At 37.3% G+C, this 19,614-nt stretch overlaps 1 protein-coding gene across 1 annotated transcript in view; it reads left to right on the forward strand.

Moving 5' to 3' along the window:
* The window catches only part of LOC110448048 (zinc metalloproteinase nas-7-like), a 32,749-nt gene that overhangs the window by 2,982 nt on the left and 10,153 nt on the right, over nt 1-19,614 (forward strand). The window contains exons 2-7 of the mRNA XM_021494080.1: nt 5,624-5,699; nt 10,344-10,485; nt 11,231-11,415; nt 12,708-12,929; nt 13,413-13,544; nt 13,672-13,907. Coding sequence (XP_021349755.1) covers nt 5,624-5,699; nt 10,344-10,485; nt 11,231-11,415; nt 12,708-12,929; nt 13,413-13,544; nt 13,672-13,907 — 993 coding nt within the window. The remainder of the gene's footprint in view (nt 1-5,623; nt 5,700-10,343; nt 10,486-11,230; nt 11,416-12,707; nt 12,930-13,412; nt 13,545-13,671; nt 13,908-19,614) is intronic.

Below are 19,614 nucleotides of genomic sequence, written 5' to 3' on the forward strand. Positions count from 1 at the left end.
CTCTAAGTACACACTACATTCTTCTTTCTCTCAGTATGGACTGTGTTCATCTACTCTAAGTACGCACTATGTCCTTCTTTCACTCAGTATGAACAAGTTCCTCTACTCTAAGTACGCACTGCATACTTCTTTCTCTCAATATGAACTGTGTTCTTCCCCTCTAACTACGCACTTCATTCTACTTTCACTTAGTTTGAACACGTTCCTCTACTCTAAGTACGCACTGCGTCCTTCTTTCACTCAGTATGAACAAGTTTCTCTACTCTAAGTACGCACTGCGTCCTTCTTCCACTCAGTATGAACTGTGTTCCTCTACTCTAAGTACGCACTGCATACTTCTTTCTCTCAATATGAACTGTGTTCTTCTCCTCTAAGTAGGCACTACATTCTTCTTTCTCTCAGTATGAAATGTGTTCTTCCCCTCTAAGTACACACTACATTCTTCTTTCACTCAGTATGAACTGTGTTCTTCTTCTCTAAGTACGCACTGCGTCCTTCGTTCACTCAGTATGAACAAGTTCCTTTACTCTAAGTACGCTCTTCATTCTTCTTTCACTCAGTATGAAATGTGTTCTTCTCATCCAAATACACACTACATTCTTCTTTCTCTCAGTATGAACTGTGTTTTTCTTCTCTAAGTACGCTCTTCATTCTTCTTTCACTCAGTATGAAATGTGTTCTTCTCATCCAAATACACACTACATTCTTCTTTCTCTCAGTATGAAATGTGTTCTTCCCCTCTAAGTACGCACTGCATACTTCTTTCTCTCAATATGAACTGTGTTCTTCCCCTCTAAGTACGCACTACATTCTTCTTTCTCTCAGTATAAACTGTGTTCTTCCCCTCTAAGTACGCACTTCATCCTTCTTTCACTCAGTATGAACAAGTTCTTCTACTCTAAGTACGCACTGCGTCCTTCTTCCACTCAGTATGAACTGTGTTCCTCTACTCTATGTACGCACTGCATTCTTCTTTCACTCAGTATGAACTGTGTTCCTCTACTCTATGTACGCACTGCATTCTTCTTTCACTCAGTATGAACTGTGTTCCTCCACTCTAAGTACGCACTGCGTCCTTCTTTCACTCAGTATGGACTGTGTTCCTCGACTCTAAGTACGCACTGCATTCTTCTTTCACTCGGTATCAAATGTCTTCCTCTAGTCTAAGTACGCACTGCGTCCTTCTTTCACTCAGTACTTCTCATCCAAATACACACTACATTCTTCTTTCTCTCAGTATGGACTGTGTTCTTCATCCTTCTTTCACACAGTATGAACAAGTTCCTTTACTCTAAGTTCGCACTGCGCCCTTCTTTTACTCAGTATGAACTGTGTTCCTCTACTCTATGTACGTACGCACTGCATACTTCTTTCTCTCAATATGAACTGTGTTCTTCTCCTCTAAGTACGCACTGCATACTTCTTTCTCTCAATATGAACACTGTGTTCTTCCCCTCTAAGTACGCACTGCGTCCTTCTTTCACTCAGTACTTCTCATCCAAATACACACTACATTCTTCTTTCTCTCAGTATGGACTGTGTTCTTCATCCTTCTTTCACACAGTATGAACAAGTTCCTTTACTCTAAGTTCGCACTGCGCCCTTCTTTTACTCAGTATGAACTGTGTTCCTCTACTCTAAGTACGCACTGCGTCCCCTCTACTGTAAGTACGCACTGCATACTTCTTTCACTCAGTATCAAATGTGTTCCTCTACTCTAAGTACGCACTTCATTCTTCTTTCGCATTCTTCTTTCACTCAGTATAAACTGTGTTTTTTCTCCTCTTAGTACGCACTGCATACTTCTTTCTCTCAATATGAACTGTGTTCTTCTCCTCTAAGTACGCACTGCATACTTCTTTCTCTCAATATGAACTGTGTTCTTCCCCTCTAAGTACGCACTGCGTCCTTCTTTCACTCAGTATGGACTGTGTTCCTCGACTCTAAGTACGCACTGCATTCTTCTTTCACTCGGTATCAAATGTCTTCCTCTAGTCTAAGTACGCACTGCGTCCTTCTTTCACTCAGTATGGACTGTGTTCCTCGACTCTAAGTACGCACTGCATTCTTCTTTCACTCGGTATCAAATGTTTTCCTCTACTCTAAGTACGCACTGCGTCCTTCTTTTACTCAGTATGAACTGTGTTCCTCTACTCTAAGTACACACTACATTCTTCTTTCTCTCAGTATGGACTGTGTTCTTCATCCTTCTTTCACACAGTATGAACAAGTTCCTTTACTCTAAGTTCGCACTGCGCCCTTCTTTTACTCAGTATGAACTGTGTTCCTCTACTCTATGTACGTACGCACTGCATACTTCTTTCTCTCAATATGAACTGTGTTCTTCTCCTCTAAGTACGCACTGCATTCTTCTTTCACTCGGTATCAAATGTGTTCCTCTACTCTAAGTACGCACTGCGTCCTTCTTTCACTCAGTATGGACTGTGTTCCTCGACTCTAAGTACGCACTGCATTCTTCCTTCACTCGGTATCAAATGTGTTCCTCTACTCTAAGTACGCACTGCATACTTCTTTCTCTCAAGAGGAACTGAGTTCTTCCCCTCGAGGTACGCACTACATTCTTCTTTCACTCAGTATGAACTGTGTTCTTCTCCTCTAAGTAGGCACTACATTCTTCTTTCTCTCAGTATGAACTGTGTTCTTCCCCTCTAAGTACGCACTGCGTCCTTCTTTCACTCAGTATGAACTGTGTTCCTCTACTCTAAGTACGCACTGCGTCCCTCTTTCTCTCAGTATGAAATGTGTTCTTTCCCTCTAAGTACACACTACATTCTTCTTTCTCTCAGTATGGACTGTGTTCCTCTACTCTAAGTACGCACTGCTTCCTTCTTTCACTCAGTATGATCTGTGTTCTTCTCCTACTAGTACGCACTGCATACTTCTTTCACTCAGTATGAGCTGTGTTCTTCTCCTCTAAGTACGCACTGCGTCCCTCTTTCTCTCAGTATGAACTGTGTTCCTCGACTCTAAGTACGCACTGCATACTTCTTTCTCTCAATATGAACTGTGTTCTTCCCCTCTAGGTACGCACTTCATTCTTCTTTCACTCAGTATGAACAAGTTCCTCTACTCTAATTAGGCACTGCGTCCTTCTTTCACTCAGTATGATCTGTGTTCTTCTCCTACTAGTACGCACTGCATACTTCTTTCTCTCAATATGAACTGTGTTCTTCCCCTCTAGGTACGCACTTCATTCTTCTTTCACTCAGTATGAACTGTGTTCCTCTACTCTAAGTACACACAGCGTCTTTCCTTCTCTCAGTATGAACTGTGTTCCTAATATGAACTGTGTTCTTCCCCTCTAGGTACGCACTTCATTCTTCTTTCACTCAGTATGAACTGTGTTCCTCCACTCTAAGTACGCACTGCGTCCCTCTTTCTCTCAGTATGAAATGTGTTCTTCCCCTCTAAGTACCCACTACATTCTTCTTTCTCTCAGTATGGACTGTGTTCCTCTACTCTAAGTACGCACTGCATTCTTCTTTTACTCAGTATGAAATGTGTTCCTCTACTCTAAGTACACACTGCGTCTTTCCTTCTCTCAGTATGAACTGTGTTCCTCTACTCTAAGTACACACTACATTCTTCTTTCTCCCAGCATGAATTGTGTTCCTCTACTCTAAGTACGCACTACATTCTTCTTTCTCTCTGTATGAAATGTGTTCTTCCCCTCTAAGTAGACACTACATTCTTCTTTCTCCCAGCATGAACTGTGTTCCTCTACTCTAAGTACGCACTGCGTCCTTCTTTCTCTCAGTATGAACTGTGTTCCTCTACTCTAAGTACACACTACGTTCTTCTTTCTCTCAGTATGAAATGTGTTCTTCCCCTCTAAGTACACACTACATTCTTCTTTCTCCCAGCATGAACTGTGTTCCTCTACTCTAAGTACGCACTACATTCTTCTTTCTCTCTGTATGAAATGTGTTCTTCCCCTCTAAGTACGCATTACATTCTTCTTTCTCTCAGTATGAAATGTGTTCTTCCCCTCTAAGTACGCACTGCGTCCTTCTTTCATTAACTTTGTTCTGTGATCTTCTCCTCTTTGTATGCAGTGCATTCTGCATTCTTGCATTATCTACTATTTTTTTACCTCTTTGTACGCACTGTATTCCTTTTTAACTCATTATATACTATATGTTTCTCCTCTAATTTTGCATTGTAAATCTTTTACAACAATTTTGTAGTTTTCAGTATGTTTTATGTTGGTTATTTTTTTATACAATGTTCAAGTAGTTTATGAAAATAGATTAAGAAAATGATGTACAGTTGTGTGACCGCAATACTCTCTTAAAGTAGCGTGCGCACATCCTGCGCACACAGGCCGTACATTATGCGTACAACTGTGCGATATAACAATCGTTCATCACGTTGTGCGCTTCTCTCCGCATAAATGATAAATTTGGTACAATTGGTAAATAATGTTATAAAATGAAAACATCCGGAAGCCTGTTACATTTTTTTTGCACACAATATTCATGATTATGTTCAACTTTTTCAGTATTGGGCCGTGTTCATACGGGTTTTAATTTTATATGTGTCGGTTTCGGTCGTTTAGGTAACACACATTATTTTTTTCTAAATTTTAAGAAAATTTAGGTAAAAATATAAGTTTAGAGATGCAGCTAGAATATAGAATCAAACACGAAACCATATATATTGTTAAGCCATTCCCCAATTTACACACACCAAGATTGTAATGGCACAAATGTACATGTATGTTCTCAAGCAATTATCGTCTAGATTGTTATCGTTCGAACATGATGCGCACATCGTGCGTACACCGCACATCGAGTAACGTTATGCGATCCAACAACATTGTTTGTATACTACTTATCCCAATTTCCATTTTTTCCAACTCAAATACTGCTGCAAATGTTTTAATTCTGTCGATATATCATTTAGGGTCTAGATCAGTCAGAAATATTATATGCAAATGGGAGTGTTTTCTATGTTAATTCATCCCTAATACAGTATCATTTCTTTTCCGTATAGATAAGGAATACGATCGATTTTCTTGAAAATAATTCACACTGCCACTATGTACAGAATGTATTCCTCCTCGCTTAACATGCATTCTACCTTTTGTCAATAAGTACGAAATTATTGTTTGATGTGCGCATCTGTATGTGCGAACTGTAATTTGCTTTTGCATGACTAACTAAATAAAGCATTATTTCTCTATCAAAATGTAAATACAAATAATGAATATTTTAGCAAATATTGTTATGGTCCTAGAACACACATTTCTATTGGTGACAAACTTACATAAAGCCCTATGCTCTATCATGAAAACAAATCAACTTTTTTATGAACTCGACATTTTGAGAATCTGTCTCAAAATCTCTTCTCGCTTACTCGAAATGTCGACATGGCATACTTACTTGATAAGCAGGTATGAGCTGCATTACCAATTCTTTCTTTAAATAGTATGTAATAATAATGATGATGGAATTAATCGTGAGTTAAAAGTTGAAGCTATTCGAAATTATATCCATGATACAGTTTGAAAAAGTAAATTGTTACACTGAATATAATGAACGGAGAACCTGCAGGGATACTGCCTCGATAGCCAATGACTTTTTGCCTCTTGTTTTCACAGCTGAGAAATGTCCTACTTGATCACCAGAGGTTATGGCATACACAAACTATACATTACGCAATGAGCAGTAATTATGGTAAGAACCGTCATTACATTATCTTCCCTGCGGTAAGTACCTGGTAATGCAGCGTACAAAATAATTCGCATTCAGGCATGCTCGTGCGAGGGTGTGTATACGTGTGTGTGTACGTGAGTGTGTGTGTCCAAAGCGCGGTACACAAACCGATAAAGGGGATACAATATCTCGATTTGCTTTAAAATATCACTTCATAAGTAATCATTTACCTCAGAACGCAGGGCTACACAATTAATACACATATTAATTCATAATTGTGCTGGGTGTTTTTGTGGGCATGTGAAATGTCGTAGGCACAAGATAAAGGATACAAAACAAGATATTAAGGAATGTATATATCGTAATCCTATTCGCTGATTTTGCATGTTATTCAGGTTAGATACGTCGATCTGCTGTCGTTATTCATTTGTGTTGTGTCTCCGTAATTCAAACGATAAAAAGATAGAAAGTTTTAGAGGTACCATCATCGCCAGGTGTCACTAAGATAGCCAGAGTGTAAAAATAGGCAAAAACCAGAAACAATTGGCCAAGTTCTGTTCTGATCTCGGCGTGTTGACAGCAGCGATAGATCGTAAGTAATATAGACGAGACCGGCTTTGTGTTGGAAAGATAGAAGTGACTGAAATAGTCTTGCCTTGATCCACACACTGCCTTGGTAGGCATATTTGATAAACGGTTGAGTGCTGAAGCGAGATACTGTTAGACAGAAGGTGTCGCGGTACATAGCTGTACAGTGGTAGTCGCGACTGGGTAAAGCTGTGCAGTACTAGTCGTGACTAGGATAGTCGCGACTGGGTAAAGCTGTGCAGTACTAGTCGTGACTAGGGTAGTCGCGACTGGGTAAAGCTGTGCAGTACTAGTCAGGTAGTCGCGACTGGGTAAAGCTGTACAGTACTAGTCGCGACCAGGCTAGTCGTGATTGGGTATAGCTGTGTAGAGCACAAGGGGGCGCAGACTAGTTCTAAACGACTAGTTCTAGTCGTGACTAGGGGTAGTCGTCGATATTAGAGTGCCGTAGTTATATAAGGCTACCGTGCTCGGCGTGACTAGGTCATGTAGGTAGCTGACTATAGGGCAACTACAGTGACTAGGGCTAGCCGCGACGGGGAAGTCGAGTTGTGTACTGCCTGGATTATTTTTTTTCTTTTGCCGGTTGACTGGTAGATATCACCAGGTGCGCGAAAGGGAAAAATAAAGCAAAGTTTGATCGAAAGCATAGGAAAATATGAATATATAGGGAAGGAAGACAAGAGGGAGAGAGGAAAAGAGGAAAGTAAGAAGGGAGAGTTGGAGTTAAGATGAGGCGACTGCGGTTGATCTTCGATACTTCTGTCTTGGCATAGTCTTTGGTGGTTTGGATCTGCCGGTACTGGTATTCAAGGCCTCTGCTCCGAGATTAGATGAGCTGATCCTTCGGGTTGATGTCTAATAGGTTGTTCCGGATTTTATAAAATATTGTCAGTCTGGCGTCAGCACGTCAGTGTTCCAGTGTCCTCCATCCTAGATCTGATAGCATGTCCGTGACACTGGAGGTGTTATTATGTCTGTTAAGGACCCACCGGGCTGCACAGTAGTGTGTGGATTTAGTGTGTCGTTATATTGAATACAGAGCAGATAGCTTTGGTTATAGTTTTAGGATATCGTGCAGTAATTATGTTGCTCATAATGATATCATGTATTAGTAACACATATTTTTATTTGCAACTGTAGTATAGTTATGATTAAGCCTACAGCACATGGATCCTTAGAAGTGACTAGGGTACGGACCCCGGAACGTTACGCATTTGTAATAAGTCGTACGTACGAGATGAAAGTCCTACAAACGAATAAATATGATGTACTATCGAGTAAAAAAGTCGTAATAATTCATATTAATGATACTTTGAGATTTTTCTTATACCGCTTTATCACAGTATAGTTCGAAGGCCGTCTCTAAGCGGTTCATAAATTATTATCCGTGGTTATAGGGCATTTGCAATCAGCCAATATCTTTCTCAACTCCCAGGGGAGCATACAGCCGGTGCTACCATTTCGGCGCTTACAGCTTGCATTTCAAAATTCTAGCTCTGCCCAACCACGTACTCAAGCGGAGTAAAGTATCTTGCTCAAAAATACAACACAGTGCCGTGGCGTGACTCGAACCCGCAACCCTTCGGTCACCAGCCCGGCGTCCTACCACTAAACTACAAAGATTATGTTAAATCAAATAGTGGGTTCTCGGTTGGTGTAGTGTATTTATAGAGTACATGTCTTTAACCAAGGCGACCGGGGTTCGATTAGCCGATCGGATGGGAAAAGGTATGGACTCACCTGCCTGAACACATGGGTTTTCTACAGGTACTCCGGTTACCTCCCAAAATAAGACAGGTAAAACTTAAAATGTCGTTAAAACTAGAATAACAGTTACGTATATGTTTAAGATGTGCGAAAGCGTATTCGTGCCATCTGTATACGAACTCGTACAAACGAGATTTTTTTTTTTTCATATATTCCAAGTAAAAGGTCGTATATTCACACCACGAGATAAAAAGATGTACAAATGGGATGAAAAGTCGTACGTACATGTAAAAGAGTTTGTACATGCATGTACGCATTTGAAGTAAAAACAGTACGTGCGTGGTTACACCTAGGGTTAAATATCTTAAAAACTCGATGCCTGCTTGCGGTACATATGCCAACGATTTTTTCACGGAAGTTTGTAATGAGTGTTTTGATTGGTCAATTCAGCAAAGGTGATATTTGCCGTTGTAGACTTGCAAACAGATAATGTCTGAAAATTGCTTGGAAGCAAGGTGCTGTATAGCACCTGCGATGAAACCTGTTTTCAGATTCCAGACAAAATGTTAGAGGTCTTAGTAGGAATGTGTGTGTTGCATTTCTGTGACTGCATGCTTACACAGAATGTAACACAGTGATGCCTTTTCTGGACAGGGCAAACTTAAGGCACTTGGGTTGCTTTTAAGACACTGAGTTGCTTTAAGTAAACAAGTGGACGCTAGTGCCAAATCCTGTTACTGCCAGATCAGGAACATCGGCTGTTTCCGGCAGTTTATAACTGAAGACGCAGGCAAGATTTTGGTGCATTCACTTATTACCTCTCGGTTGAATTATGGTAAACGCCCTGCTCTGTGGTATATCTGACTAACTAGTCGTTTGCAGAGGGTCCAGAACACTGCAGCACGGCTAGTTACTCGTACTCGAAAGAGAGGACACATCACACCTGTGCTATATTCATTGCACTGGTTACCTGTACGGTACAGGTCGCAGTGAAAAATTGTGGTGTTCACTTACAAGGCACTGAATGGAACAGCTCCTCAGTTACCTACATGAACTTGTTACCTGTATCAGCCGTCAAGATCACTGCGGTCGGAGTCAGAATCATTGTTGTGTGTCCCAAAATCTCGTACTGTGACCTATGGAAACCGGTGCTTTGGGAGGGTTTCGACCACGTTGTGGAAGAGCTTACCATCTTTTATTAGAAAGTCGAATACCCTGGCCAAATTCAAGAGGGACATACAAAATCACCATTGCGATGAGTATCTGCTTGATTTATGTATAAAAGAGATTGTAAGCCTTTGGTTTTGTTTCACAACTATAACTAGTACTATTATCTATATGTTGTAAAGCGCGTTAAGACTAATTTTACAAATTATATAGGGCGCTATATAAATGTTGTATATTATTATTAGTAGTAATAAACGCTACATCGCATGAGGTTTCAATGGATTTAGGTCAGCGTTATTTTTTTATTTGTACCAAGTCCTACAGGAACTAACGAGCCGTTTTTATTCTCGAAAACAACATCTATCAGTGGTGTAAATGAGCATACGTGCATCTTTCCGGTGCAAAAAAAGGTGGAAATAGAGTCAGGACAGTTGCCTCCCTGTAATGACTTCCTCCCCATGCATGTACTTAGAGCCAACTATCAGGCAGTTATATGGAACAAATGTTCGTATAGGGACCCTGATAACCTATTTCTTCAAAATGGTCATAGCTTGGAGCTTGATGAAGATCGTATATTTTGCAATAAATGGATAATGGTAGCTCCATCTCCCGATGTAGTTCTTTTACCTGTACGATACCGGTCGCAGTACAAAATTCTGGTATACACATACAAGGCACTGAATGGAACAGCTCCTCAGAACCTACAGGAACTTGTTACCCTGTATCAGCCGTCAAGATCACTGCGGTCGGAGTCAGAATCTTTGTTGTGTGTCCCAAAATCTCGTACTGTGACCTACGGAAGCAGATGCTTTGGGAGGGTTTCAGCTACGTTGTGGAATAGCGTACCATCTGCTATTAGGAAGTCAAATACCCTGGCCAAGTTCAAGAGGGACATCAAAACTCACCTCTTCACGTCTGCATTTTAGAATCTTTGCAAAGACGTCATGTAAATACCACCCTTTTATTTGTTCAATTATGTGCACATTGCTTGTTAAATGTATGAAAGTGATTGCAAGCCTTTGTTGTTTGTTTTCACAATTATAACCATTACTATTATCCATATGTTGTAAAGCGCCTTAGAGTAATTTTATAAATTATATAGGGCGCTATATAAATGCTGTATATTATTGTTATTATTTTAATGGAAACATCCTCCGATACCAGTTTAACTCTGGATTGACAACATACTTATTTATGTAGATGACAACCAAAGACTCCTTATCGAGCAGGCGATGCGGACAATTGAGCAAGCAGTAAAAACTGGAGGATGTGCCTGTTTCTCATTCAGAGAGAAGAATGTGATTGATGGCCATTACTTGTATATTACTTATTCGAATAATGGGTATGTATGAAAAACAGGAGTAAAGCTAGAGAAATACTAAAGTTTCAACATAGAAGGATTCCTTTATGTTGAAAACATTTATTTGAAAAATTGTAAAAACTTAACTGAAGTAGAGAGGTTTGACGATTAACCTTACTATTTTTAGTGTGTTTTAATTGCCCTTTAGTGTTTGAATCCTTTTTTCTTTTCCATTTCATTTCACTGTGGTACAGTTGAACAAGTGAGTTTATGATTTATACAACATGCGGTCGTATTTTTAAAGCTTATTATAATGTCAATAAACATTAACATGTTTGTACCGGGTATTTGAGTTGATGTATTCAATTGTTATTACAAAGAAACAAAACTTGGGTAAAAGCTTGATAATAATGATCATGTACGTTTTATGTATCCGTATAAATTGATTAGAAACATCGTTTAACATAAATAATTGGTTATGTTATTTTGCATTTTATTGAAGAAACGATATCTTAGAAACGATAATTTGAGGGTAGTTTCGTTTCAGTATGTTGTGTCGTACTTAAAATTAAATAAATACAGAAATAACAAAACGGCGTAAAATAAAATCAGAATTTGAATCGTATTTGTACATAAAAATGGAAGTGAGCAGTTTTGTTTCCTAACTTTGTGTTGATCAATGATAAAAAAACCTACTATATCTTTCTTTATCAAACAATTGTATTAATTGTTAATGAAATCAACAGGGAATTCTTTATTTTTTGTCTCTTTTTACGGTGTTATCCAGTGTATGCTTTACTGAAGATGTGGGGGAAATTAAACCAAGCAGACAGCACCTTTACCTAGCTGACGACTGTTTTAACAAGAGAGATATAGTTTCTCTGTTGGTGGTCACAATGGGGCTGTATCCTGAACATCGGAGACCCGACAGAGACCAGTACATACAGGTTCACATGGACAACATACAGGATGGTAAGTATACCATAGACACGACATGGACCAGTACATACAGGTTCACATGGACAACATTCAGGATGGTAAGTATTCCAGAGACACGACAGGGACCAGTACATACAGGTGCACATGGACAACGTACAGGATGGTAAGTATACCAGAGACACGACATGGACCAGTACATACAGGTTCACATGGACAACATTCAGGATGGTAAGTATTCCAGAGACACGACAGGGACCAGTACATACAGGTACGCATGGACAACGTTCAGGATGGTAAGTATACCAGAGACACAACAGGGACCAGTACATACAGGAACACATGGACAACGTACATGATGGTAAGTATACCAGAGACACGACAGGGACCAGTACATACAGGTAAACATGGACAACGTACAGGATGGTAAGTATACCAGAGACACGACAGGGAACAGTACATACAGGTACACATGGACAACGTTCAGGATGGTAAGTATACCAGAGACACGACAGGGACCATTACATACAGGTAAACATGGACAACGTACAGGATGGTAAGTATACCAGAGACACGACATGGACCAGTACATACAGGTTCACATGGACAACATACAGGAGGGTAAGTATACCAGAGACACGACAGGGACCAGGACATACAGGTAAACATGGACAACATACAGGATGGTAATTATACCAGATACACGACATGGACCAGTACATACAGGTTCACATGGACAACATACGGGATGGTTAGTATACCAGAGACACGACAGGGACCATTACATACAGGTAAACATGGACAACGTACAGGATGGTAAGTATACCAGAGACACGACATGGACCAGTACATACAGGTTCACATGGACAACATTCAGGATGGTAAGTATTCCAGAGACACGACAGGGACCAGTACATACAGGTACACATGGACAACGTTCAGGATGGTAAGTATACCAGAGACACAACAGGGACCAGTACAAACAAGTGCACATGGATAACGTACAGTATAGTAACGTACAGCATGATAAATACATCATGCTAATTTCTTACTGTAGATCATTCATAAACTCGATTTGTTTTTGACTGGAACTTTGATATTTGCTTAATAACTTTGCTTGTCTTTCTTTATCGAAATATTGAGTTTCAGTATATACTTCCTTACTTCATAATTGTAGTATTTATATATTCACGAGTAATCTTTCATTCAAGGCGCCGCGTGAGATTTAACTTCTGATTGCATTTTAACGATAGTTTCAGTTGCGGTAATATTTATTAGTGCTTTATCAAGAAAAAATGAGTAATATATATATTTCTGTTTCATCTCAGCTGCGCGGCCTTTCTTTAACAAGATACCGCCCGGAGATACAGACCTGCTCGGTCTACCGTACGACTATGAGTCCATCACCCACTACGGACCGTACCAGTACGCTATCAATACATCTCTACCCACTATATCCACCAACGTCACGGGGGTCAGCTTCGGACACGGAGTCACACTCAGCTTCTATGATGTCCTCAAAATACAAACACTGTACAGATGTCAACGCTGTACGTATTAGGGATGAAGTACAGACACATATATTACCTTTGTAAAACACTTATACTCACAGAGTTTTATTCATAACGTATTTTACAATACAAAGTAATGTATGTGATATACTTTAAGGTACGCAATCTTAACTCCTTATTTTGAAAATAAAAAATGATATGCCTAATTCATTTTCGTGACATGATCTTTAAACGTGTGTTATAGATGATTATAGAACTTCATTGTATGGGCTAAATCATTTAAAGATATTAATACCGGTTCCTTTTACAATCACCGAGGGAATGGAACTCTGCTGCCTGTCTTGCTGCCTGATAACGCAATCGTAAGAAATTGGCTGTTTACAAAATGTACGTTATAGATCTGTTAGATAAGAGTCTCGAAATATAATCAGAACATTTGGATCGAATGCTTTAAAGGGACATACTCTTATACTTGGAACGGTAGGAGAAATCCTACTAACACAAACTACCACTGTTTTGTAGCCTTTGGAGGAAACATCCTCAATATCTTCACTCAACCACCTCCAGCTGACCACTACCCCCAGTGGTTTGTTAGTTCAGGACAGAGCGGCTTGGTTTACAATAATGACCGCAGGTGCAGCAAAGTAACCGCAGGTAAATAGACAATTGACATACTATTGTCACAGTATCTTAAGATTGTATTTGGCATATTTTCTTATTCACAATGTATCTCATATAACGGATAACATTAGATATTGAATATGAATACGGATATATTTAGAACAGTACCTTGCAACTGTCCTTAATGGAGCCACGATGATGTCCAATTTCACACTGCTACAAGGGAACCATTGTGTGGGCGTGGGCTATTGTATGGCCTCCTGTTACCATGACACCCGGTCCTACATTGAACTGACGACAGGGAGAGGGATCAGCCTAGCTAACATCACCAGTTCATGTTCATGTGGACAATGGCAAACACAAAACGTGAACTTCACAGCAGATCAAGGATGGAGTGTAAGTGTATTATATATATATATATATATATATATATATATATATANATAAACGTCTGATACTGTTTACGGATGTACATCAAAAAAATCCTGTATTAAACTTTTTTTCTGATATGCATTTTTGGAAAAGGGAATTGATGACATAGTAGAAAATACAAAAAGACTTCGATGATTAGGACACAGTGTTTGTTACTAAATACAGATCTAGGTAAATGAAGGATACCGGTTTGTTGATAGGTCCTTACAAATAGTAGCATGTGATTCTGTAAATTATGTCGATAAATCGACTACTTAGTAAATAGTGCTATATATATGACCTGTTGAAGTGTCAACTAAAACATAATTGGAAATCTTAGTGGCTTTAACGGTAGACATACCACAGGAAATCTTAGTGGCTCTAATGGTAGACATACCACATGGAAATCTTTGTCGCTCTAATGGTAGACACACCACATGGAAATCTTAGTGGCTCTAATGGTAGACATACCACAGGAAATCTTAGTAGCTCTAATGGTAGACATACCACATGGAAATCTTAGTGGTTCTAATGGTAGACATACCACATGGAAATCTTAGTGGCTCTAATGATAGACATACCACATGGAAATCTTAGTGGCTCTAATGGTAGACATACCACATGGAAATCTTAGTCGCTCTAATGGTAGATATACCACATGGAAATCTTAGTGGCTCTAATGGTAGACATACCACATGGACATCTTAGTGGCTCTAATGGTAGACATACCACATGGAAATCTTAGTGGCTTTAATGAAAGACATACCACATGGATTCGAGTAAGATAAAATATATGCAAATATATTTCACAGTTTAATAATATGCAATAGTTTTCATAAAACTATATAAAAGATCAAAAGGATAAAAAAAGGATAGGGAAACTTCAACATCTCAGCACACATATATTAATAATATTATTGGTCAAGCGTATGGTACCCTCATCATATTTCATAAATGATGAGGTCTTCGTTTTGATGTTTGAATTTAATCCTCAAAGACGACCATAAAACACGAGAAAACATCAAATGGTTGCATGAGAAGCGCGACAACTCGTATTGATTTTTCAGATCTTATGTTACTCGTTTTGTTACTGTCAAACCATTACACTTATCACAGTAGTATCATTTTAATGTTTCTATGATACTCTCTATACCGATTAGATGTATTTTCAAATATAACGAAATTAACATGATTTGTTATAATCATTCCTAATTATGTTTTTCATAAAAATCCACGATGTCAATTTGTCAAAAATTTGAGGTATACCTCCAACATATATACTTTGTTACCTTGAAGTCGGGACTGATTTAAATAATGATGAAGATACATAATTAGTGACTGATGTATACAGAATTATTATCATTATGGAAGCTGCTTCAAATATATAATATTGTGTTAATATTTAAATTCATTACGGTCGACATTACAAAGATACGTTTAGAAATGTTAAATACCAAGATTAAATATTCTTAGGATAAAGTCCTCATAAGATAGTAATAGAATGATTTCATTTCTTGTTGGTCTTATCTTTGTTGCTTTCGAAACGGAGATTTTCCAGCAGATTATTGGCGTATCCATGGTGAAAAAAGGGGAAAATCTCCCTTGACTTACATATTTGTGCTTAATTTATTGAAAACTTATCAGGACAGATAAGAAAGGCCTTGCCAAGTCCATTAATTTAAACTTAGTTTTGTCGATGAAGCTTTGTCCTTAATAACAAAATTATTGATCAATTCAATTGCTACACGTGTTTAGATGTACGTATTTCTCTCTGGGTTATACATGTATGAACCTCTATTCTTTCCATACGTACCAACATGAAGAAAATATTCATTATTTCATTAAGCTGTTTGATCAGCGTGATTGTTTCGATTTTACGCCATTATGTTCCATTTTGAAATATTCAATTTCCTTGTGCGATGTGAATGTCGAAATCTTTTTTGCTATTTATTACTGTTTCTTTGTCATTTACCTGTTTCTTTATCATTTACCTGTTTCTTTATCATTTACATGTTTCTTCATCATTTACATGTTTCTTTATCATTTACCTGTTTCTTTGTCATTTACCTGTTTCGTTGTCATTTACCAGTTTCTTTGTCATTTTCCTGTTTCTTTGTCATTTACCTGTTTCTTTATAATTTACCTGTTTCTTTATCATTTACATGTTTCTTCATCATTTACATGTTTCTTTATCATTTTCCTGTTTCTTTGTCATTTACCTGTTTCTTTATAATTTACCTGTTTCTTTATCATTTACATGTTTCTTTGTCATTTACCTGTTTCTTTGTCATTGACCTGTTTCTTTATCATTTACCTGTTTCTTTATCATTTACATGTTTCTTCATCATTTACATGTTTCTTTATCATTTTCCTGTTTCTTTGTCATTTACCTGTTTCTTTGTGATTTACCTGTTTCTTTATCATTTACCTGTTTCTTTGTCATTTTCCTGTTTCTTTATCATTTACCTGTTTCTTTGTCATTTTCCTGTTTCTTTGTCATTTACCTGTTTCTTTATCATTTCCCTGTTTCTTTATCATTTACATGTTTCTTCATCATTTACATGTTTCTTTCTCATTTACCTGTTTCTTTGTCATTTACCTGTTTATTTATCATTTACCTGTTTCTTTGTCATTTACCAGTTTCTTTTTCATTTACCTGTTTCTTTGTCATTTACCTGTTTCGTTGTCATTTACCAGTTTCTTTGTCATTTTCCTGTTTCTTTGTCATTTACCTGTTTCTTTATAATTTACCTGTTTCTTTATCATTTACATGTTTCTTCATCATTTACATGTTTCTTTATCATTTTCCTGTTTCTTTGTCATTTACCTGTTTCTTTGTGATTTACCTGTTTCTTTATCATTTACCTGTTTCTTTGTCATTTTCCTGTTTCTTTGTTATTTTCCTGTTTCTTTGGCATTTACCAGTTTCTTTGTCATTTACCTGTTTCTTGGTCATTTACCTGTTTCTTTGTCATTTACCTGCTTCTTTGTCATTTACCCGTTTCTTTGTCATTTACCTGTTTCTTTGTCATTTTCCTGTTTCTTTATCATTTACCTGTTTCTTTGTCATTTACCAGCTTCTTTGTCATTTACCTGTTTCTTTGTCATTGACCTGTTTCTTTATCATTTACCTGTTTCTTTGTCATTTACCTGTTTATTTATCATTTACCTGTTTCTTTGTCATTTACCTGTTTATTTATCATTTACCTGTTTCTTTGTCATTTACCTGTTTCGTTGTCATTTACCAGTTTCTTTGTCATTTTCCTGTTTCTTTGTTATTTTCCTGTTTCTTTGGCATTTACCAGTTTCTTTGTCATTTACCTGTTTCTTGGTCATTTACCTGTTTCTTTGTCATTTACCTGCTTCTTTGTCATTTACCCGTTTCTTTGTCATTTACCTGTTTCTTTGTCATTGACCTGTTTCTTTATCATTTACCTGTTTCTTTATCATTTACATGTTTCTTCATCATTTACATGTTTCTTTCTCATTTACCTGTTTCTTTGTCATTTACCTGTTTCTTTATAATTTACCTGTTTCTTTATCATTTACATGTTTCTTTGTCATTTACCTGTTTCTTTGTCATTTACCCGTTTCTTTGTCATTTACCTGTTTCTTTGTCATTTACCAGTTTCTTTGTGATTTACCTGTTTCTTTGTCATTTACCTGTTTATTTATCATTTACCTGTTTCTTTGTCATTTACATGTTTCTTTATGATTTACCTGTTTCTTTATCATTTACCTGTTTCTTTATCATTTACATGTTTCTTTATCATTTACCCGTTTCTTTATCATTTACCTGTTTCTTTGTCATTTACATGTTTATTTGTCATTTACCTGTTTCTTTGTCATTTACGTGTTTCTCTTTGTAAGAATACGTCACTACATGTGTACAACGTTGACTGACCTGGCAAGTTTCGTCGATGAATCGAAGCCTCCGTAACACATAGTGTTACCATTGAACTGTTCCAGTGTTTAACATGTAAATCTTTGTCATTTACATGTTTCTTTATCATTTCCCTGTTTCTTTGTCATTTACCTGTTTCTTTATAATTTACCTGTTTCTTTATCATTTACATGTTTCTTCATCATTTACATGTTTCTTTATCATTTACCTGTTTCTTTGTCATTTTCCTGTTTCTTTGTCATTTACCTGTTTCTTTATCATTTCCCTGTTTCTTTATCATTTACATGTTTCTTCATCATTTACATGTTTCTTTCTCATTTACCTGTTTCTTTGTCATTTACCTGTTTATTTATCATTTACCTGTTTCTTTGTCATTTACATGTTTATTTGTCATTTACCTGTTTCTTTGTCATTTACATGTTTCTTTGTGATTTACCTGGTTCTTTATCATTTTCCTGTTTCTTTATCATTTCCCTGTTTCTTTGTCATTTACCTGTTTCTTTATAATTTACCTGTTTCTTTATCATTTACATGTTTCTTCATCATTTACATGTTTCTTTCTCATTTACCTGTTTCTTTGTCATTTACCTGTTTATTTATCATTTACCTGTTTCTTTGTCATTTACCCGTTTCTTTGTCATTTACCTGTTTCTTTGTCATTGACCTGTTTCTTTATCATTTACCTGTTTCTTTATCATTTACATATTTCTTCATCATTTACATGTTTCTTTATCATTTACCTGTTTCTTTATCATTTACCTGTTTCTTTATCATTTACCTGTTTCTTTGTCATTTTCCTGTTTCTTTGTTATTTTCCTGTTTCTTTGGCATTTACCAGTTTCTTTGTCATTTACCTGTTTCTTTGTCATTGACCTGTTTCTTTATCATTTACCTGTTTCTTTGTCATTTACCTGTTTCTTTGTCATTTACCTGTTTCTCTTTGTAAGAATACGTCACTACATGTGTACAATGTTGACTGACCTGGCAAGTTTCGTCGATGAATCGAAGCCTCCGTAACACATAGTGTTACCATTGAACTGTTCCAGTGTTTAACATGTAAATCAATCTTAATAGTGTGCCCTAGTTTCATCGATACCGGCTTACAGTCTTGTTTACACCTCAATATTCTTTATTTTGTTTTTAGTTCAAATCTGAACGACAACTATTACAACGTGTTCTCTAAGACAATTGATTATGATAAAATTCCAAGAAAAGTTGGAATATATTCAATAAATTTAACACATTACAATTATGTTTATTATTGGGTCATGAAACTATATTTATTTGCATGTATATCAATATTATAAACCGCAGTCTGTCTATTTATCGTTGTCATGTCGGGGTCGTCACTACCGTGATTTTCGCCTTGAGGGCGTGACATCATTTGGTTCCACGTGAATTACAGTATACATTACTTGTTTTAGAATACAATTCAACACATTATACAAAGTTGTTTATTGTCTTAAGTTATATCAATTTGAAAATACAGTATGTTTACTGTTTGGTTTTCTCTTGCCATAGTTATAACTAGTACTTGCAGTTAAAATCCTAAAAAAATAATATTATTCTTATATTTGGCCCACAACTTGCTAAATACACGCATATGCTGCAATGCACCGCGAATGTTGTAATGAGGCTGGTAACGATAGGACATTAGCTAGACTACACGTGACGAGCGTAATGAGGCAGGTAAGGACAATGACCATAGCTAGACTACACGGGACGAGCGTAATGAGGCAGGTAACGACAGGGACAATAGGTACACTACACGGGACGAGCGTAATGAGG

Source organism: Mizuhopecten yessoensis, unplaced genomic scaffold (assembly GCF_002113885.1).
Source record: "Mizuhopecten yessoensis strain PY_sf001 unplaced genomic scaffold, ASM211388v2 scaffold3807, whole genome shotgun sequence".
In the NCBI taxonomy this organism is placed as follows: domain Eukaryota; kingdom Metazoa; phylum Mollusca; class Bivalvia; order Pectinida; family Pectinidae; genus Mizuhopecten; species Mizuhopecten yessoensis.